This window comes from Gallus gallus, chromosome 2 (assembly GCF_016699485.2).
Source record: "Gallus gallus isolate bGalGal1 chromosome 2, bGalGal1.mat.broiler.GRCg7b, whole genome shotgun sequence".
Taxonomy (NCBI): Eukaryota; Metazoa; Chordata; class Aves; order Galliformes; family Phasianidae; genus Gallus; species Gallus gallus.
The window spans coordinates 40,542,191-40,563,823 of NC_052533.1; the positions used below are offsets into that span (position 1 = coordinate 40,542,191).

At 47.8% G+C, this 21,633-nt stretch overlaps 3 protein-coding genes across 4 annotated transcripts; 2 read left to right on the forward strand and 1 right to left on the reverse strand.

The window, feature by feature from the left end:
• Positions 1–44: 44 nt before the first annotated feature.
• Positions 45–4,800, forward strand: LOC107049140 (BCL-6 corepressor-like). Its single transcript, XM_015281780.4, has 2 exons — positions 45–2,030; positions 3,357–4,800. Exons 1-2 carry the CDS (start codon positions 1,917–1,919, stop codon positions 4,032–4,034), a joined length of 792 nt encoding a protein of 263 aa, XP_015137266.2. The 5' UTR covers positions 45–1,916; the 3' UTR covers positions 4,035–4,800.
• Positions 4,801–16,486: 11,686 nt separating this feature from the next.
• Positions 16,487–19,170, reverse strand: LOC121106513 (protein TOPAZ1-like). 2 transcript variants are annotated; one of them, XM_040696306.2, is made up of 4 exons: positions 19,037–19,170; positions 18,100–18,303; positions 17,364–17,547; positions 16,487–16,786 (listed from the first exon to the last, which is right to left on the reverse strand). In XM_040696306.2, the coding sequence occupies exons 2-4, from the start codon at positions 18,200–18,202 to the stop codon at positions 16,573–16,575; spliced, it is 501 nt and encodes a 166-aa protein (XP_040552240.1). In that variant the 5' UTR covers positions 18,203–18,303; positions 19,037–19,170; the 3' UTR covers positions 16,487–16,572. The 2 variants fall into 2 exon arrangements, with proteins under 2 accessions (XP_040552240.1, XP_040552239.1); XM_040696305.2 differs by having other exon boundaries at positions 19,016–19,144.
• Positions 19,171–19,295: 125 nt separating this feature from the next.
• On the forward strand, positions 19,296–21,427 carry LOC101750511 (BCL-6 corepressor-like). Its single transcript, XM_040695998.1, has 2 exons — positions 19,296–19,426; positions 20,750–21,427. The coding sequence occupies exons 1-2, from the start codon at positions 19,313–19,315 to the stop codon at positions 21,425–21,427; spliced, it is 792 nt and encodes a 263-aa protein (XP_040551932.1). The 5' UTR covers positions 19,296–19,312.
• The last annotated feature ends 206 nt before the right edge of the window (positions 21,428–21,633 follow it).

Here is a 21,633-nt window from a genome sequence, read left to right on the forward strand (position 1 = left end):
AGTGCGCGCACGCGCTCTCATCCCACCGCTCGGCTCCGTCCCCCAGCGCTGAGGGGGCGCCCGCGCAGGCGCGGCCGTGTCGCCTTCAGGGCTGTGGGGAGCGGGCGCTCTGGGGGGTGATGGCGCCGCGCTGAGGTCCGCCACCCGCCCATCCCCGCAGTGACGCGCGAAGGGCAGGCCGCGGGTACCGCCACAGTCAGTGTTAATGCATAACTGACGGTAACTTAAGGCCTTCGGGCCTTTACATGCGCAAAGCTAGCCTGCATCTTTAAGGAAACACACTAACAAAACCCACTTTTTTTTTTTTTCTTTTTTTCTTTTTTTTTTTTTTCTACGGAAAGAACAGTAGTATTGGTGCTGGCATTTAACGTTTTCACAAAACGCTTTAATTCTGGATGAGGTGAAACACACAGAAGAGCCAGTGGTTTCGTACCTGACCCATTAAAAGCAGCAACCGCTCCCATAACTCTGAGTAATAATCCCGCATCCGTTCCTCACCCGTTTCATCCCATAACGCAACACGCAAAGACGCTGAGCCTTTTAACCTGCAGCACACCTACAGCTGTTATGCTTTCCATTGGAGAAATACCCCTAAAACAACAGATCACCACTCTTCTTTCAGTGCAAACATAAATGTTACCACAGCACTCACATGCGCGCCCCTTCATTCCGCAGAATGGCAACCCAGGCGGGCAAAGAACCAGCACTGAGCTGCTTTAAGGGTGGAGTACTGGGAAGGAAAGGACCTGTGAGAGATTTTTGGACTAAAAGCACGAAAAGCTTTTATTCTTCAACTTAAATCTGCATAGATGCACCAGAATACCTCATGAATGCAAAAGGCCTCCGTCAGTTGCTGCTCATGGAGATACATCACTTTCTCCACACAGCAACCAATGCTGACAGTATTCTGGTGGGAGGGATGGAGGTTCCAAGAAAACATGCCCCAGTAACAGAGAAGATGAGGGTGACAGTAAATGTTCTGATTTTCGCTTCTTTCTCTGGCTGTTTCCAGGTGTAGCAGAGGTAACATTGCTGAATAGGAGAAATAGGGATAAAATAGACTTGGGTTATAACCAAGTTTGAACCAATGGGACCTAAAGGCACATAAATCAGGGTATGATTAGTCTATTTATTTCAATATATTTGCAACACGTCTTGCTTTAGTCAGCCCATGTTGTAGGATTAATCTGACCCATAGGCCTTTTTAATACCCATGCTTGATAGCGTGTGAGGGAACAGCCTCAAGAGAGGCTGCACCAGGTTTGGCAGTTCAGGCAGTTCACCTGTGGTTCAGGTTGGATATGAGGAAGAATTTCTTCTCAGGGAGAGCAGTGAGGCAGTGGCACAGGCAGCCCAGGGAGGTGGGGGAGTCACCGTCCCTGGAGGTGTTCAAGAACTGTGTGGATGTGGCACTGAGTTGCACGGTTTAGTGGTATAGTGGTGATGGGTTAATCGATCAATTAGATGATCTCAGTGGTCTTTCCAACCTTAATGATGGTATGATTAGATTTGTCTAAGGGACTGAAGGGATTTTAACAATTTAGACAGAGGTGGGCTACGAAGTACTGCACTGAATCGAGGGCAAATTACAGAAAACAAAAGATCAACAAATCCAAACCAGAGAGAGATCCCATCACTGACTCGGCAAGGAGGGACAACCGATTGTCACAGTTTCTTTTTACACTGTAAACCCTGATGCAAAACTCGGGCTAGACAAGACAGGAGCAGTTAGGGCAGTTAGAGATGGGTGGGACGATGCACGGGGTTGTGAAGTCACGCCGGGGTTCCGATCACGGCAACCAGCCCACCAAAACCAACACAAAACTCTTCGAGGCGCTCTTGCGAGGGTCAACAAGTGAGGAGAGCGGACCAAAAGCTGTCTTTGCTGCTGCCGCTTGGCACCACGTTTGGCAGAGATGATCAACAGCCTGCAATATGACATCGACGAGCTGTGCTTCAGGGTAATGCGGCTCAGCCTTAACACCAGGCACGCAAATACACCCGACAGCACAGACAAGCGGTGTGAGCAGGTAAGACAAACGGTGAACTCTGCTGGTTATGTATGTGAGCCATCCAAGCGTGTGACAACTGAGCCACACGCGGATCAGACGCAGCTCGGCCAGGGGCTGGTAGAGAGGAATGGGGAACAGAATAGGCCCTGCATAATCCATGGTGACATGGTTTTGGACCTGCTCTGAAAGCGGGACGCCTCCAAGCCCACGGGGCCACATGGACTGCACCCTACAGGGCTGAGGGAGTTGGCGGCTGTGGGTGCCAAGCCACTCTCCATCAACCTCTGGCAGTCCTGGCTAACCGGGAATGTCCCGGTGGACTGGAGACTGGCAAACGTGGCGGCCAGTCACAAGTGGTGGCCCCCAGGGCTCAGTGCTGGGGCCGCTTCTCTTTAACATCTTTATTAATGAGCTTGATGTGGGGATTGAGTGCACCCACAGTACGTTTGCAGGCGACACAAGCTGGGAGGGAGCGCTGACCTGCCAGGAGGGAGAAAGGCACTACACAGGGACCTGGATAGACTGGATCAATGGGCCAGGGTAAACCGTATGAGTTTCAATGTGACCAAGTGTCGGGTCCTGCATGTTGGTCACAACCAACCCAGGCAACCCAGCAGGCTGGGGGAGGAGGGGCTGCAAAGCTGCCTGCTGGAAAGGGACCTTGGTGTACTGATGGACTGTTGGCTGCATATGAGCCAGCAGTGTGCCCAAGTGGCCAAGATCCTGGCTTGTATCAGGAATGGAGCGGCGAGAAAAACTAGGGAAGGAATCCCGCCCCTGTACTCGGCCCTGGTGAGGCCCACCTCGAGTACTGCATTCAGTTTGGGGCACCTCAGTACAGAAAGGACATTGATGTGCTGAAGCAGGTGCAAAGAAGGGCAACAAGCCTTGTGAAGGGCTTGGAGAATATGCCCTACGAGGAGCAACTGGAGGAACTGGGGCTGTTTAGCCTGGGGAAGAGGAGGCTGAGGGGAGACCTTACTGCGCTCTTCAAATACCTCAAAGGTGACTGCAGCGAGAGCGGGGCTGGACTCTTCTCACTGCTGACAGGTGACGGGATGAGGGGAAATGGCCTCAAGTTGTGCCAGGGGAGGTTTAGGCTGAATATCAGGAAAAACAACTGTACGGAAAGGGTGGTTAAGCACCGGAATACGCTCCCCAGGGAGGTGGTTGAGTCACCATCCCTGGATGTGTCGTCCAAAACCATCAAAAACCGTCTGGATGTGGTGCTCAGGGACATCATTGAGCGGAGGGTTGTTAAGAGTAAGTGTAGTATGCTTAGGTTGCAGTTGGACTTGATGATCTTTAAGGCCTTTTCCAACCTGAGCAATTCTATGATTCCAGACTGCAGAGCGAAAAGAGCGCTCAACAGAGAAAGGCTGTTCAAAGAGACGCTCGGTGGAGAAGAAGGCAGAAGATCAGCCACCACGACAGCACAGCCAACATCCACGGCCACCTGGGCAGAAGCGGAAGCAATACAACGACAGCCCAGAAAATGACATCAGCCTTGGGGACAACAGTGCAGGCAAATTGGATGAGGAATTTGTCCCAGTGGCCAAGAAGAGGTGCAGAGGCTTGCCTGCATTCGAACCATCTGTGCATGCAAATAGCCTCTCCTGCAGCAGCTCAAACAAGGCTCAGCTGAGCTGTGCTTCAGCTCCACCTCTTGCTGCCCAACATCACACAGGGCAAGAAAGCTGCCAGGCAGAAGGTCCCAACACGGGCAAAAAGGACAGGTTCCAGCCTGAACCTCTGCTACCCAAACCGGCAGAGAGGGAAAAACCATCAGGCAAACGCAAGTGCAAGACAAAACACCTCAATGTGCAGGGGAGCAGGAAAAGATCATTTCTGGCAATGGACGACCCCTTCGCCATCGAAGACACCCGAGACATGGTCGCAGTGCCAAAAAAGTGGATGAGATTAGTAGAGCCCATTTTACATCATGGCTCCTCCCCTGCCATAACCAACCAGCAGAGGTTGCACAAGCAGCTGCAGCAGCCCCCCTCTCTGCCGACCCTCTAGCCTGCCCTGCTGCATCTTAACACAGGATGCCTCTTTACCTACCACAGCCATTTTGGAAACCTGGCAAGTTCTGCAGAACTTCAAATGCCTGCCTGTAGCAACTCTGCCTCAGGTATTTGTGCATGACTGAAAACAACAGGTTATGTCGGCGGACGATGTCACTTTCACTGCAGGGCCACCGTGCTGCATTGGTGATCCACTCTGCTTCTGTGACAAAGAACAGCGCAGTATTATTTCTACGACTTAAAACTGTTAAACTTCTGACATTTGGCCGGTCAAAGTACACTACAGACTGTAGGAGAAAAATATCTCTGAAGTTAACATAGAATGTAGTTTGAGTTATTAGCAATTTGTTCCTTAGCACCAATACTTTTCAGACGTAGTCTCAGAACATTACAAGTCAACTCTTTCATTAAATATTAGGGTAGTGGAATGAACTGTAAGCGGTGTATATAAATGTATTTGTGTGTATAAATGTCTAGGTATTTATTTAGATAAACTTGAATAGCAAATTTAGTTGATTGATGTTTGTATAGAAGACCTTCTACTCTTGTATGTACTTCTGAGTTTTTTCTTTCAGTGAAGCTGTTCTGAAAAGCCAGTAACTTCTTATTTTATTGAATAAAAATTTAATATTCAAAAGCTGTATTTGCAACATGACTATACAGGGAGGGGGGAAGAAACACTGCAATCCTCCAGGCCTCCACTTTCTTGGGCACCAAATTTCACCGTGCTCAAAGGAAATTTACATGGGTCAGGGTCACCTTCCAAGGAGCATTCTCTCCCCTACCCCCTCCATTGGCGCTGGCATTGAACGCTTTCACAAAATGCTTTAATTCTGGATGAGGTGAAACACACAGAAGAGCCAGTGGTTTTGTACCTGACCCATTAAAAGCAGCAACCGCTCCCATAACTCTGAGTAATAATCCCGCATCCGTTCCGCACCCCTTCATTCCGCAGAACGGCAACCCAGGCGGGCAGAGAACCAGCACTGAGCTGCTTTAAGGGTGGAGTACTGGGAAGGAAAGGACCTGTGAGAGATTTTTGGACTAAAAGCACGAAAAGCTTTTATTCTTCAACTTAAATCTGTATAGATGCACCAGAATACGCCACTAATACAAAAGGCCTCCCTCAGTTGCTGCTCATGGAGATATGTCACTTTTCTCCACACAGCAACCAATGCTGACAGTATTCTGGTGGGAGGGATGGAGGTTCCAAGAAAACATGCCCCAGTAACAGAGAAGATGAGGGTGACAGTAAATGTTCTGATTTTCACTTCTTTCTCTGGCTGTTTCCAGGTGTAGCAGAGGTAACATTGCTGAATAGGAGAAATATGGATAAAATAGACCTGGATTATATCCAAGGTTGAACCAACCTTAATGACTGTATGATTAGATTGGTCTTCAGCAATTACGTCTTACTTCCTTATATGGAACTTTGATCCCACAGAATGAAAAGATAAATCAGCACATGTTTGCAACGGATCTTGTTGTAGTCAGCCTAAGCTGTAGGACTGATCTGACCAACAGACCTTTTTAATACCCATATTTGTCTTTAGCAATCAAAACTCTTACTCCCTCTACCTTAGTGTCTTTAAGTCCCAAACTGATAGCAACGAACTCTTCACCTTCGCATCTTCTAGTTACTCTTCTGCTCTCACTCACGCTTCAAGAGAGATGATCCACAACTGCTTGAACGCTGCCGCTGAGAAACTGTCCTGAGGAGATGAGAGGTGGCTGCCCCTGCCCTGCAGGGAGACCTGAACAAGAGGCACCTGAGGAGCAGTTCTGGAAAGATGTTTGAGTCATAAACCTTCTGCGTTCTCAAGTCTTTTTATCTATTTATTTATTTATTTACTTAATGGTTCTGGAAATCAAATGTTCAAACAATGAACCTCCTCTGTTGTCATGTCCTTACGGCCACCCATTCGATGGTGAAATCTCAGATTGAATCTGTATTTTGTCTCTCAAAAGGAAGTAGAAGCAATGGCTCTAACATCAGCTTCATGGTTTTCTGTAAGAACCGAGCTCCAGATTGTTAGCTTAGGAGTAACACAAACTCCATAGCATTGCTTCATTCCACTTTTGAATGCATTTCTCTAACAAATCCCCATAGAAAATATGGAACTAGTTTTTTCAATGCAATGTGCATCACAACTTAAAACCAGTAAGCTTCAAAAAGCACACTGCTCCACAAACTTCTTTGGTCCCCCCAAATTCTCTAACCGCACAGCGCAACAGGATCTCCCTGTTGGGGAAAGATGAGGAAAATATCTATTGCTGCAGAGTGTAAGAACAAAGAGAGATTAACTGTTAGGGAGTGCAGCTATTTGCATACAACCCACTGCATTTCTGAGCAGAAAAGGCTAAAAAGAGGACTGACAAGGCTTAGGAACTATCTGTAGCTCAGTCAAGCTCTAAATCAACTTAACGGTCTCACAACCCTTGGGGGATTTGCATACTTTTCATAACGTGCAGCACGTTTTTGCCTCCCAATTGAAGCCATTGGTGACATAAGCAAATTGGCTGCGTAATTATGCAGATGGGAAAATAAATTGAATTGATTCAGCAGAAAAGTGTGCTCTTCATTTGTTTGTTCCACCTGGGATTTCTTTAAACTCAGGAAGGGAAAATATAAACCGGCAGAGAGAAGCAGCAGGTGATGCTGCCAGATACCTGCTCCACTGGGCAGATCCAGGACAACGACCTTCACCAACCCTTCTGAGTACAGGAAAGAATTCCTACTTCTAGTCCGAAGTCTCACCATTGATTAAGAACACTGCCACCAGACTCAGGGGGACTAGCAAGAAGGCTTTATCTGGCCTCATTCTCCTTTGCGGGCTTGGCGTGCCTGCTCTTCATGACACACCTCTGCAGGAACAGAGTCCAGGCGTGTATACGTGGCAGCAGAAAGCAGTGGGGCCGTAGAAGCAAATGAGTACTCTATACGTTCAAATGATCTCTATGAAGTGACACACACATTTCTGCATGGAAAGCATGGTTTTCAGAAGATAAAATTAAGATGTGAAAGTGTATTTGACTGGCTTTCTACTCCTACCAGAAAAAAACTTTTCAGCACTGCAATAAAGTAGCTACAGACAGTAACAGAGCCTGTTTTCTCACTGGCCCTGTATTTCTGTCCTGATCCTCAGCCTGAAGATAGTCAAACAGTGCTATCAGCTTCTCCAGCTTCGTTACACCCTATGGCACAGAAGCTCTGAGGCCAAAAGCGTCACTATGAGGTTTTGATACTAATTAGGATACAGGTCATATTAGAAGAGCTGTGCAGAATGGGTAAGACTGAAAACTGTAGACTTGAGATGTGCAACAAAGCAGAGAAAGATGCAAAAGACACCCAGAGAAAGTGAAAGGATAAAAATGTGAATTTGTAATAGCTCTGCCTACACATAGAGACATATTTTCCGAAGCTGAGGAGTGCTGCATTGATATTTTGGTAATTAAAAGTTTGATCACAATATCAGAGAAATCTCACTTCAACGTTTCTCCTCATGTAAACGTCTCACTAACATCCCATTAGAATTCTTCACTGAGCTGAGCACAGCACACAGGGCTGTCCACATATCCTCCGCTCCAGCCTGCAATTAGAACTTAGCCTACAGTCTAAGGCCTTTTCCAACCTGAGGAATTCTATGATTCCAGACTGCAGAGCGAAAAGAGCGCTCAAAAGAGAGAGGCTGTTCAAAGAGACGCTCGGTGGAGAAGAAGGCAGAAGATCAGCCACCACCACAGCACAGCCAACATCCACGGCCACCTGGGCAGAAGCGGAAGCAGTACAGTGACAGCCCGGAAAACGACATCAGCCAAGGGGACAACAGTGCAGGCAAACTGCATGAGGAATTTGTCCCAGTGGCCAAGAAGAGGTGCAGAGGCTTGCCTGCATTCCAACCATCTCTGCATGCAAATGGCCTCTCCTGCAGCAGCACAAACAAGGCTCAGCTGAGCTGTGCTTCAGCTCCACCTCTTGCTGCCCAACATCACACAGGGCAAGGAAGTTGCAAGGCAGAAGGCCCCAGCACGGGCAAAAAGGACAGGCTCCAGCCTGAACCTCTGCAACCTAAACCGGCAGAGAGGGAAAAACCATCAGGCAAACGCAAGTGCAAGACAAAACACCTCAATGTGCAGGGGAGCAGGAAAAGATCGTTTCTGGCAATGGACGACCCCTTCGCCATCGAAGACGCCCGAGACATGGTCGCAGTGCCAAAAAAGAGGAGGAGATTAGCAGAGCCCATTTTACATCATGGCTCCTCCCCTGCCATAACCAACCAGCAGAGGCTGCACAAGCAGCTGCAGCAGCCCCCCTCTCTGCCGACCCTCTAGCCTGCCCTGCTGCAGGTGGACAGCCCCTGCCAGCCCATGCCACTGGAGGCCCCCTCCATCCTGCCTTGCACTGTGAGACCCTGCTGCAGGGGGCGGCCTGCCTGGGCACCGAGAAAGGGGTTCGGCATTGCCCTGAACTTGAAGATGAGCCTCTCCTGCCATGCTGTCATCTTTACCACGAGAGGGAAGAGGGAACCCATGACAAAGATTCCAGCTCAGCTCTACCAGATTCTAAGTAACCTCTCAGCTAGCATGCTGCGCCTCTGCCCAACTGCTGCTGAAGGACTCTAAAAGCAGACGGACTGCACAAGTACATAGCAGCCATGGGTCATTTCGTAATGCTAGAGACAAAATCCTCCTCTTAGACAGCCTCATTTCTATATAGACATTTCATTTATTGCCATCTGTGAAATGGCCTGGTTTGAGAAGACAACAAGAAGTATTTACTCACAACAATCACTGCTGTAAAACGTTGCCTTTAACAAAGATTAGCAATAATTAAAGCTTCAAACAGGAGTATAGAGAGATCTAGTCTGCCTAGATGGAAACGTGAAGATGACGACCATTTTATACACGTCAAGCTTCACATTTTGAAATTCTGAAATTGATCATTTAATTTCATCAGAAGTACATTTATTTTGTGCCAAGTGGTATCCACTGATGTGTATTTCCCAAGAAACATTCTGGTTAAAAAGAAATTCCTGACATTGACACAAAATGCTGTTTTCTTCTTACAACGTATACTCTCACCCGCTTCACCCCAACATACTGAGCTGTTAACGTTACCCAAAGAAGACCAGAGAAGGATGGCTTGGCTTGGAAGGGACCTCAAGGATCATCAAGCCTGTCTTCGTAGGAGACGTGCTCCAGCCCTCTGATCAGCTGTGTGGCCCTCACGCAGACCCTCTCCAACAGCTCCCTGTCCTTCTTGTACTGGGAGCCGCAGACCTGGACACAGTACTCTACATGAGGGGTAACAACGGCAGAGTAGAGAGGGACAATCACCTCCCTGTCCTGCTGGCCACCCCTCTCACGATGGAGCCCAGGACACCATTTGCTTTACAAGCTGCAAGAGCACACTGCTGGCTCACGTTCAGTTTTTCACCCACCTAGATAGACCAGATACCACAATACTAAGATAACTAGAAAGACCAGACAAAATGGCTAAGAAGCAGGACAGGAGGCTGGAGGAACCGTCTGTACTGACTGGTTGGGCTGAACTCATGGTGCAAACTGAAACACCTGATGAAGATCAGTTTGTTTCTACTTCACATTTTTCTTGTTTCAGAAAACACATCCACACACAAACATTATTTCAAACAAAGCACAGCAGAACAGCTACACTGGAAAAGGACTAACGAGAGAGATCTCATCACTGACTCGGCAAGGAGGGACAACCGATTGTCACAGTTTCTTTTTACACTGAAAACCCCGATGCCAAACTCATACTCGGGCTAGACAAGACAGGAGCAGTTAGGGCAGTTAGAGATGGGTGGGACGATGCACGGGGTTGCCACGCCGGGGTTCCGATCACGGCAACCAGCCCACCAAAACCAACACAAAACTCTTCGAAGCGCTCGTGCGAGGGTCAGCAAGTGAGGAGAGCGGACCAAAAGCTGCCTTTGCTGCTGCCACTTGGCACCACGTTTGGCAGAGATGATCAACAGCCTGCAATATGACATCGACGAGCTGTGCTTCAGGGTAATGCGGCTCAGCCTTAACACCAGGCACGCAAATACACCCGACAGCACAGACAAGCGGTGTGAGCAGGTGAGACAAACGGTGAACTCTGCTGGTTATGTATGTGAGCCATCCAAGCGTGTGACAACTGAGCCACATGCGGATTGGATGCAGCTCGGCCAGGGGCTGGTAGAGACGGATGGGGATCAGAATAGGCCCTGCATAATCCATGGTGACGTGGTTTTGGACCTGCTCTGAAAGCGGGACGCCTCCAAGCCCACGGGGCCACATGGACTGCACCCTACAGTGCTGAGGGAGTTGGTGGATGTGGGTGCCAAGCCACTCTCCATCAACCTCTGGCAGTCCTGGCTAAGCGGGAATGTCCCGGTGGACTGGAGACTGGCAAACGTGGCGGCCAGTCACAAGTGGTGGCCCCCAGGGCTCAGTGCTGGGGCCGCTTCTCTTTAACATCTTTATTAATGAGCTTGATGTGGGGATTGAGTGCACCCACAGTACGTTTGCAGGCGACACAAGCTGGGAGGGAGCGCTGACCTGCCAGGAGGGAGAAAGGCACTACACAGGCACCTGCATAGACTGGATCAATGGGCCAGGGTAAACCGTATGAGTTTCAATGTGACCAAGTGTCGGGTCCTGCATGTTGGTCACAACCGACCCAGGCAACCCAGCAGGCTGGGGGAGGAGGGGCTGCAAAGCTGCCTGCTGGAAAGGGACCTTGGTGTACTGATGGACTGTTGGCTGCATATGAGCCAGCAGTGCGCCCAAGTGGCCAAGATCCTGGCTTGTATCAGGAATGGAGAGGCGAGCAGGACTAGGAAGGAATCCTGCCCCTGTACTCAGCACTGGTGAGGCCCATCTCGAGTACTGCGTTCAGTCTGGGGCACCTCAGTACAGAAAGGACACTGAGGTGCTGGAGCAGGTGCAAAGAAGGGCAAGAAGCCTTGTGAAGGGCTTGGAGAATATGCCCTACGAGGAGCAACTGGAGGAACTGGGGCTGTTTAGCCTGGGGAAGAGGAGGCTGAGGGGAGACCTTATTGCGCTCTTCAAATACCTCAAAGGTGACTGCAGCGAGAGCGGGGCTGGACTCTTCTCACTGCTGACAGGTGACGGGATGAGGGGAAATGGCCTCAAGTTGTGCCAGGGGAGGGTTAGGCTGAATATCAGGAAAAACAACTGTACGGAAAGGGTGGTTAAGCACCGGAATACGCTCCCCAGGGAGGTGGTTGAGTCACCATCCCTGGATGTGTCGTCCAAAACCATCAAAAACGGTTTGGATGTGGTGCTCAGGGACATCATTGAGCAGAGGGTTGTTAACAGTGAAGGTAGAATGCTTAGGTTGCAGTCGGACTTGATGATCTTTAAGGCCTTTTCCAACCTGAGCGATTCTATGATTCTAGACTGCAGAGCGAAAAGAGCGCTCAAAAGAGACAGGCTGTTCAAAGAGACGCTCGGTGGAGAAGAAGGCAGAAGATCAGCCACCACCACAGCACAGCCAACATCCACGGCCACCTGGGCAGAAGCGGAAGCACTACAACAACAGCCCAGAAAAAGACATCAGCCTTAGGGACAACAGTGCAGGCAAACAGCATGAGGAATTTGTCCCAGTGGCCAAGAAGAGGTGCAGAAGCTTGCCTGCTTTCCAACCATCTCTGCATGCAAATGGCCTCTCCTGCAGCAGCTCAAACAAGGCTCAGCTGAGCTGTGCTTCAGCTCCACCTCTTGCTGCCCAACATCACACAGGGCAAGAAAGCTGCCAGGCAGAAGGCCCCAACACGGGCAAAAAGGACAGGCTCCAGCCTGAACCTCTGCAACATAAACTGGCAGAGAGGGATAAACCATCAGGCAAACGCAAATGTAAAACAAAACACCTCAATGTGCAGGGGAGCAGGAAAAGATCGTTTCTGGCAATGGACGACCCCTTCGCCATCGAAGACGCCCGAGACATGGTCGCAGTGCCAAAAAAGAGGAGGAGATTAGCAGAGCCCATTTTACATCATGGCTCCTCCCCTGCCATAACCAACCAGCAGAGGCTGCACAAGCAGCTGCAGCAGCCCCCCTCTCTGCCGACCCTCTAGCCTGCCCTGCTGCAGGTGGACAGCCCCTGCCAGCCCATGCCACTGGAGTCCCCCTCCATCCTGCCTTGCACTGTGAGACCCTGCTGCAGGGGGCGGCCTGCCTGGGCACCGAGAAAGGGGTTCGGCATTGCCCTGAACTTGAAGATGAGCCTCTCCTGCCATGCTGTCATCTTTACCACGAGAGGGAAGAGGGAACCCATGACAAAGATTCCAGCTCAGCTCTACCAGATTCTAAGTAACCTCTCAGCTAGCATGCTGCGCCTCTGCCCAACTGCTGCTGAAGGACTCTAAAAGCAGACGGACTGCACAAGTACATAGCAGTCACGGGTCATTTTGTAATGCTAGAGGCAAAATCCTCCTCTTAGACAGCCTCATTTCTATATAGATGTTTCATTTACACTGTGCAATTTTTAATGGCCAAGGAATCATTTTCTGTCAAAACCAAAAAGATCAGATAAAAATATATTCATTTCTGTAAGTCCACAGATAAAATCCTCACCTGACCTCTCAGAAATCACCAATAGATGATTTATACTCCAGTAGCTCCAAGAGAAATCACCTTGATGCCTCAAATCCTGCTTCCACACTCTGAACTAGCCACTGGTCTACTTCCTGGTAGGACTGAGCAGTCTTGGATCCATGCCACACCTCAAGAAAAGAGACTTTTTTAGGACCTCTAAGTAGATGGTCTTCCAACTAAGCTAATGCCTACAGGCATACACTGACACCGGCACGCTGGAGTCAGCTGAGGCTTCCTCAGTGGAGCCCAAGTAACTACCCAGCTCGTCTTGAACTATACATCCAAACTGGGTCAGATAAACTGAGCTCAAAAGAGCAGACAATTCCTACCATGGTCTATTCAAGAAGCTTAAGGTGGCTAGCTCTGTTTTTCAACCAACTGAATAGGATCTTTAAAAACCGAGAGGACGGTCAAAGTACGCTATAGACTGTAGCAGAAAAATATCTATGACCTTCACATAGAATGTAGTTTGAGTTATTAGAATTTTGTTCCACAGCACCAATAGTTTTTGGATGTAGTCTCAGAACATTACAAGTCAACTCTTTCATTCAATATTAGGGTAGTGGAATGAACTGTAAGCCGTGTATATAAATGTATGTGTGTGTATAAATGTCTAGGTATTTATTTAGATAAACTTGAATAGCAAATTTAGGAGATTGATGTTTTATAGAACACCTTCTACTCATGTATATACTTCTGAGTTTTTTCTTTCAGTGAGGCTGTTCCGAAAAGCCAGTAACTTCTTATTTTATTGAATAAAAATTTAATATTCAAAAGCTGTATTTGCAACATGACTATACTGGGAGGGGGGAAGAAACACTGCAATCCTCCAGGCCTCCACTTCCTTGGGCACCAAATTTCACCGTGCTCAAAGGAAATTTACATGGGTCAGGGTCACCTTCCAAGGAGCATTCTCTCCCCTACCCCCTCCATTGCCGCTGGCATTGAACGCTTTGACAAAATGCTTTAATTCTGGATGAGGTGAAACACACAGAAGAGCCAGTGGTTTCGTACCTGACCCATTAAAAGCAGCAACCGCTCCCATAACTCTGAGTAATAATCCCGCATCCGTTCCTCACCCGTTTCATCCCATAACGCAACACGCAAAGACGCCGAGCCTTTTAACTTGCAGCACACCTACAGCTGTTATGCTTCCCATTGGAGAATCACACTATCAGAGAAATCTCACTTCAACATTTCTCCTCATGTAAACGTCTCACTAACATCCTACTAGAATTCTTCACTGAGCTGAGCACAGCACATAGGGCTGTCCACATATCCTCCGCTCCAGCCTGCAGTTACAACTGGAAGCTGGCCATACCCACAGCTGGGAGCTTCAGCCCCGTTTCTTCATAAGCATTTGCTAGGTCACGTGCTATGGAATGGTGAAAAACTGCATAGTCTGACTGATTTCACACACTCTTAACCTCCTCACGCAGCATATCATACTCCACTTCCCTGTAGTAGTTATGAACTCTTCACTTCTCCTTTGCCATTGGCTTATTCCCTGGCATACCTACGAATATCAATTACATGGATAGGAATGGAATTAAATATTTCAATGATGACACTGATTCACAGACATTGGGGATATTTCACACAAGGAATAAAACATTTATTAACATCTTAACAATTCCTCCAGAATGACCCTCCCTCCCCCCCTCTACTACAATATGAAACATCATATAAACCAACAAGCTTCGATTTCCAACCTCTCACTTCCAACAAAGATGGGGGTTTCAAAATACCCTCAAAACTATCAGTGCTTTGAAACGAAATTGTTCCAAGTCTGCCAAACGACATTATTCCGTTTTCCTTGTGAGAAACTGTCCATACCTACAAAAGTAATATTTCCAAAATATATACACTGTAATCAGTGAAAACGGACAAAAGGTTTCCATAGAGAAAAAAGACATTTCTCATACACTGTAACTAAAAAAGCACTGCAGAAGCACAGCTCTTCTAGATGTAGCTACTAAGTGCAGCATGGGATTTTTTTCCCACATTTTTCTCTCTCCATCTGCAAACAAGTGTACGTTTTGTCTCCAACACGGAGGAAAATAAAACTAATAAAGGAGTTGCTTTATTTCTAACACAGAGGTTCTTTCACCTACTAAGAAACAGCAACTTATACCTGGGGCAAAGAAAATAGATGGGTACTGTCTATGGTAGCTGACTTGGCAAAACCGTATCGTTTTTGTTGTACTTAACTTTCTCCTTTGGAACACTTCTTCATCCTTTCCGGCTCCTTTCATTCAGCACTGGAGTTTTGCTCACCCGTTACATCTTATTTAGCAATGGAGTTCCTGTTGCCAAAATGGTACTGAGAATGTTGATCAGTAAACCTTTTTCAAGTCCTGATACACATCAGAAAGACCAGATTTCTACAGTATTCCGAGTGGACTCAAAAAGTGTGAAGCCTAAGACTTACAGTAAACCTGTTTGAGTTGCCTACTTGTTTATCTTGGTGATAGAGAGAAAAACCGTACTGACAGAAAGCTGGATTCGGATGCATCAGTTACCTCTTCTTAACCTCTGAGCAATGATGTGGGGAGCTTGCTTTGCCTGTTAATATAAGACATGCCTGAGATTGCACCGCATCAGCTGAAGACCATACTCAGAAGATGGAAACAAAACATTGCATAAACTTTCCACTGTTCCAAGCTAAGCTACAATGTCAATGACCAACCTCCAAAATATACAGGAAGTTCTTTTTTCTTTACTTTACTTTACTTTTTTTTTTTCTGGGGATGATCTCAGCAAAAATTCAGGGTTACTTACAATGGAAAAATAATGCTGTCTCTAAAACAGCACAAGCTTTGACTCCATAAGGATTACTAACACTATGCTGTCTTTCAACATCTCTCAAACACAGTATTAGCCACATCTGGCACTGCTTACAGAAATGGGGGATTTAGCTGAGGTTCAGATAGCTTCTGTCTAGTTCCAAGCAAGATTAAGCTACAAAGGGTTTCACAAGAAAGTCATTAGCAAAAATGACTTCGTGTCTCACTGTTGACTACACTGCTCATTCGGTTTGTTGACATCTGCCAAAAATGCTCTTGCCATTACTACTGGAGTGGTTGGAAGAACATTAGTTCTCTCATCTGAAAACTGATCACTTCTTGTCCAGCCTTTCAGCTACCAGGAAATAAAGCAGCAGATCATTAGTGGATCTGACCAAGTGGATAGCCTTGCAAATGGCAGAGCCATCTGGGGGAATACCAAATGGCAGAACTCAAAGACAATTTGAATTAAGTGTCAGCTGTTCCTCAAGAGAAATTCTGAGGTATGAGGCTTTAAAGAAATGTCTTCAGATTCAGATGAAAGAAATAAAGAAATCTGATTGTTAGCACCAATGTTGTAAGCACCGTCTACTGTGGTAAATTGTGATTTTGAAGTGATTTCACTTTCGCTACTTTTTGAATGGGTTTTTGGGATAAGAAATCAAAGGTCTAAGGAGCACACGGATGGGACAATATCCTCACAAAGTAATACAAATAAGACAAAAGGAAACATGTTATTTCTACAAACTATCAAGCAATGTGGGAAAACCCTTCACTTAATAAAAGTAGAAACACACAACCAACGTCTGAGATTCTCCATAAAAAAGGAGAGTGCAGATTCTAAGGATACAGCTTTTTCATCATCTAGTGGTGCCATTAAAAACACCTACATAAACTGGTACGACAGTCCAGATAGCTGGGGAAAAAAATTACTCTCTCTCCTACCATCTGCATTACCACCAATAGAAGTATTTAAAAACACAACCGAGTTTTGAAGCCTTGCTCTAAGTTGGTAAGGTACAGTCTGAACACAGCGGTTGGTCACTGCCTTTGGTATTTTTTATTCTTCTTAACAATGACTGCTTAAGCACTAACCCTCAAAAGACTTTAGCTAAGTTATGACTACTGGAACAGCCAGACCTTGCCCGCCCATTTCATATTCTCCTTAAGCCATTTGAGAGCAGATGTGAGCTCCAAGCTGTACACTTCTTCCATATTAACGTTCACTGTCATGTGCCGAAGAAAGAGCTTTGGATCAGATAGACGAGCAGCCAGGATAAGTCTCTCCCTTCCTGCTTGATAGTCACTGCTATTCTTAACTGCCTGGTCTTCACATCTGAAAGTGAATTTCCACAAATACCAAATTAGGCAACGCGCACACCCCGTGCCTCATGCTTTACGTTGGCAGCAAGATTACAAGATCATCACACTAATGCTCCCTGTTCACTTCTGACAGATGCTGATTTCTAGACAAATTTTAGCTGATCATTCTGAAGAATTTGGACAGGTGGAAAAAGTCATATTTTTAACATCTTTCACAGTACTGAAATGTAACGGGATTTAACACCAGTGCACAGCAGGTCTGCATTTCAGACTGTGCCCTTCCCCAGAGCTTACCTGCAATACCAGGATTCGCCTACTGAGATATGAACCTACCCCGGTTTTGAAAATATACATTCACATAGGAAACACAGGCCAGCATCACTCGGGAACAACTGTTTTTCTGCTACACGTATGAGAAACAAAACCGAAAACGTGTACTGCACTTTAACCGGTTCGGAAAAAAAAAAAGGACTAAAATAAGGTTAGAAACAAGGATTCTCTTTCTCAGCCAAGAGAAAATAACACCTCTTACTAATCTCTTGGTCACACTGCTACATACAAAACAAGAAGGTACGTATCTGACAACATACCTTTTCAGTACTATTTGAAAACTCTGAGTAGTAGCTCCTGGACTCTGAATATCACTGGCATTTGAAACGAGGAATAACTCAATGGCCAACAGCATCTCAACTTCAGACACGTAAAAAGGAATTGGCAGTATTTTGTGACGTAGATTTCCCTCCAGCGGGGGGTAGCAACCCAACGACAAAGCAGCTGAGAATAAATGCAGAAATGTAAGAAATTAGGATTACCAATACCAAACGTGGACCTGTTTTCTTCCTTACGTGGCTAAGAATGTGGGAAAAAAAACCCCACAACATCTTAATGGACTTTGCTGTTCCATCTGTGAAATGGCCTGGTTTGAGAAGACAACTAGAAGTATTTACTCACAACAATCACTGCTGTAAAACGTTGCCTTTAACAATGATTAGCAATAATTAAAGCTTCAAACAGGAGGATAGAGAGATCTAGTCTGCCTAGATGGAAACGTGAAGATGACGACCATTTTAAACACGTCAAGCTTCACATTTTGAAATTCTGAAATTGGTCATTTAATTTCATCAGAAGTACATTTATTTTGTGCCAAGTGGTATCCACTGATGTGTATTTCCCAAGAAACATTCTGGATAAAAAGAAATTCCCAACATTGACACAAAATGCTGTTTTCCTCTTACAACGTATACTCTCACCCGCTTCACCCCAACATACTGAGCTGTTAACGTTACCCAAAGAAGACCAGAGAAGGATGGTTGAAAAGCAACTTACTTTTGTAGTAGGTTCGAGCTTTACTCCACAAACAACTTCTTCCCAAACCTGTGATTAGTCCTCTAAGTAAGAAAAAATCAACAGCTATATTCTTGGAAAGCATGAAGTCTACAGCAGAAGACAAGACCCCGAGGTTCTTGCTCTCAAAACAGGCATTTAATAGCTTGTTAAAAACGTGGCTGTACTGAGAAACATCTACAGTATCTGAAAGGAAAGGACACATATTTACCAGTGAATTCAAACGCTTTCCAAGTCTACTTGCAGAATCACGTCTCAAAGCTGGGCATCTGCACTCAAATCTAGCATTTTGCAAAATGGCCAAAGGCTGAGAAAATGTTAACAGTAAGGCACGAATCACAGAATGGCTTGGCTTGGAAGGGACCTCAAGGATCATCAAGCCTGTCTTCGTAGGAGAGGTGCTCCAGCCCTCTGATCAGCTGTGTGGCCCTCATGCGGACCCTCTCCAACAGCTCCCTGTCCTTCTTGTACTGGGGGCCGCAGACCTGGACACAGTACTCCACATGAGGGGTAACAACGGCAGAGCAGAGAGGGACAATCACCTCCCTGTCCCTGCTGGCCACCCCTCTCACGATGGAGCCCAGGACACCATTTGCTTTACAAGCTGCAAGAGCACACTGCTGGCTCACGTTCAGTTTTTCACCCACCAAGATAGACCAGATACCACGATACTAAGATAACTAGAAATACCAGACAAAGTGGCTAAGAAGCAGGACAGGAGGCTGGAGGCACCGTCTGTACTGACTGGTTGGGCTGAACTCATGGTGCAAACTGAAACACCTGATGAAGATCAGTTTGTTTCTACTTCACATTTTTCCTTGTTTCAGAGAACACATCCACACACAAACATTATTTCAAACAAAGCACAGCAGAACAGCTACATTGGAAAATAACTAACGAGAGAGAGCTCATCACTGACTCGGCAAGGAGGGACAACCGATTGTCACAGTTTCTTTTTACACTGTAAACCCTGATGCCAAACTCATACTCGGGCTAGACAAGACAGGAGCAGTTAGGGCAGTTAGAGATGGGTGGGACGATGCACGGGGTTGCCACGCCGGGGTTCCGATCACGGCAACCAGCCCACCAAAACCAACACAAAACTCTTCGAAGCGCTCGTGCGAGGGTCAGCAAGTGAGGAGAGCGGACCAAAAGCTGCCTTTGCTGCTGCCGCTTGGCACCACATTTGGCAGAGATGATCAACAGCCTGCAATATGACATCGACGAGCTGTGCTTCAGGGTAATGCGGCTCAGCCTTAACACCAGGCACGCAAATACACCCGACAGCACAGACAAGCGGTGTGAGCAGGTGAGACAAACGGTGAACTCTGCTGGTTATGTATGTGAGCCATCCAAGCGTGTGACAACTGAGCCACACGCAGATTGGATGCAGCTCGGCCAGGGGCTGGTAGAGAGGAATGGGGAACAGAATAGGCCCTGCATAATCCATGGTGACGTGGTTTTGGACCTGCTCTGAAAGCAGGATGCTCCCAAGCCCACGGGGCCACATGGACTGCACCCTACAGTGCTGAGGGAGTTGGCGGCTGTGGGTGCCAAGCCACTCTCCATCAACCTCTGGCAGTCCTGGCTAAGCGGGAACGTCCCGGTGGACTGGAGACTGGCAAACGTGGCGGCCAGTCACAAGTGGTGGCCCCCAGGGCTCAGTGCTGGGGCCGCTTCTCTTTAACATCTTTATTAATGAGCTTGATGTGGGGATTGAGTGCACCCACAGTACGTTTGCAGACGACACCAAGCTGGGAGGGAGCGCTGACCTGCCAGGAGGGAGAAAGGCACTACACAGGCACCTGCATAGACTGGATCAATGGGCCAGGGTAAACCGTATGAGTTTCAATGTGACCAAGTGTCGGGTCCTGCATGTTGGTCACAACCGACCCAGGCAACCCAGCAGGCTGGGGGAGGAGGGGCTGCAAAGCTGCCTGCTGGAAAGGGACCTTGGTGTACTGATGGACTGTTGGCTGCATATGAGCCAGCAGTGTGCCCAAGTGGCCAAGATCCTGGCTTGTATCAGGAATGGAGCGGCGAGCAGGACTAGGGAAGGAATCCCACCCCTGTACTCGGCCCTGGTGAGGCCCACCTCGAGTATTGTGTTCAGTTTGGGGCACCTCAGTACAGAAAGGACACTGAGGTGCTGGAGCAGGTGCAAAGAAGGGCAACAAGCCTTGTGAAGGGCTTGGAGAATATGCCCTACGAGGAGCAACTGGAGGAACTGGGGCTGTTTAGCCTGGGGAAGAGGAGGCTGAGGGGAGACCTTATTGCGCTCTTCAAATACCTCAAAGGTGACTGCAGCGAGAGCGGGGCTGGACTCTTCTCACTGCTGACAGGTGACGGGATGAGGGGAAATGGCCTCAAGTTGTGCCAGGGGAGGTTTAGGCTATCAGGAAAAACAACTGTACGGAAAGGGTGGTTAAGCACCGGAATACGCTCCCCAGGGAGGTGGTTGAGTCACCATCCCTGGATGTGTCGTCCAAAACCATCAAAAACGGTTTGGATGTGGTGCTCAGGGACATCATTGAGCGGAGGGTTGTTAACAGTGAGTGTAGTATGCTTAGGTTGCAGTCGGACTTGATGATCTTTAAGGCCTTTTCCAACCTGAGCAATTCTATGATTCCAGACTGCAGAGCGAAAAGAGCGCTCAAAAGAGAAAGGCTGTTCAAAGAGACGCTCGGTGGAGAAGAAGGCAGAAGATCAGCCACCACCACAGCACAGCCAACATCCACGGCCACCTGGGCAGAAGCGGAAGCAATACAACAACAGCCCAGAAAAAGACATCAGCCTTACGGACAACACTGCAGGCAAACAGCATGAGGAATTTGTCCCAGTGGCCAAGAAGAGGTGCAGAGGCTTGCCTGCATTCCAACCATCTCTGTATGCAAATAGCCTCTCCTGCAGCAGCTCAAACAAGGCTCAGCTGAGCTGTGCTTCAGCTCCACCTCTTGCTGCCCAACATCACACAGGGCAAGAAAGCTGCAAGGCAGAAGGCCCCAACACGGGCAAAAAGGACAGGCTCCAGCCTGAACCTCTGCAACCTAAACCGGCAGAGAGGGAAAAACCATCAGGCAAACACAAATGCAAAACAAAACACCTAGATGTGCAGGGGAGCAGGAAAAGATCATTTCTGGCAATGGACGACCCCTTCGCCATCGAAGACACCCGAGACATGGTCGCAGTGCCAAAAAAGAGGAGGAGATTAGCAGAGCCCATTTTACATCATGGCTCCTCCCCTGCCATAACCAACCAGCAGAGGCTGCACAAGCAGCTGCAGCAGCCCCCCTCTCTGCCGACCCTCTAGCCTGCCCTGCTGCAGGTGGACAGCCCCTGCCAGCCCATGCCACTGGAGGCCCCCTCCATCCTGCCTTACACAAACACGGCGAGACCCTGCTGCAGGGGGCGGCCTGCCTGGGCACCGAGAAAGGGGCTCGGCATTGCCCTGAACTTGAAGATGAGCCTCTCCTGCCATGCTGTCATCTTTACCACGAGAGGGAAGAGGGAACCCAT

Bases quoted from the DNA above. Each gene is read 5' to 3' on its own strand.
- LOC107049140 (XM_015281780.4), top strand. From the start codon at position 1,917: ATGATCAACAGCCTGCAATATGACATCGACGAGCTGTGCTTCAGGGTA. The intron at 2,031-3,356 runs GTAAGACAAACG...CTATGATTCCAG, and splicing joins CAGACAAGCGGTGTGAGCAG to ACTGCAGAGCGAAAAGAGCG.
- LOC121106513 (XM_040696306.2), bottom strand. From the start codon at position 18,202: ATGCTTTCCAAGAATATAGCTGTTGATTTTTTCTTACTTAGAGGACTA. The intron at 17,548-18,099 runs GTAAGTTGCTTT...ATTTATTCTCAG, and splicing joins AGCTCGAACCTACTACAAAA to CTGCTTTGTCGTTGGGTTGC. The intron at 16,787-17,363 runs GTATGTTGTCAG...ATTCACTTTCAG, and splicing joins TTTCAAATAGTACTGAAAAG to ATGTGAAGACCAGGCAGTTA.
- LOC101750511 (XM_040695998.1), top strand. From the start codon at position 19,313: ATGATCAACAGCCTGCAATATGACATCGACGAGCTGTGCTTCAGGGTA. The intron at 19,427-20,749 runs GTGAGACAAACG...CTATGATTCCAG, and splicing joins CAGACAAGCGGTGTGAGCAG to ACTGCAGAGCGAAAAGAGCG.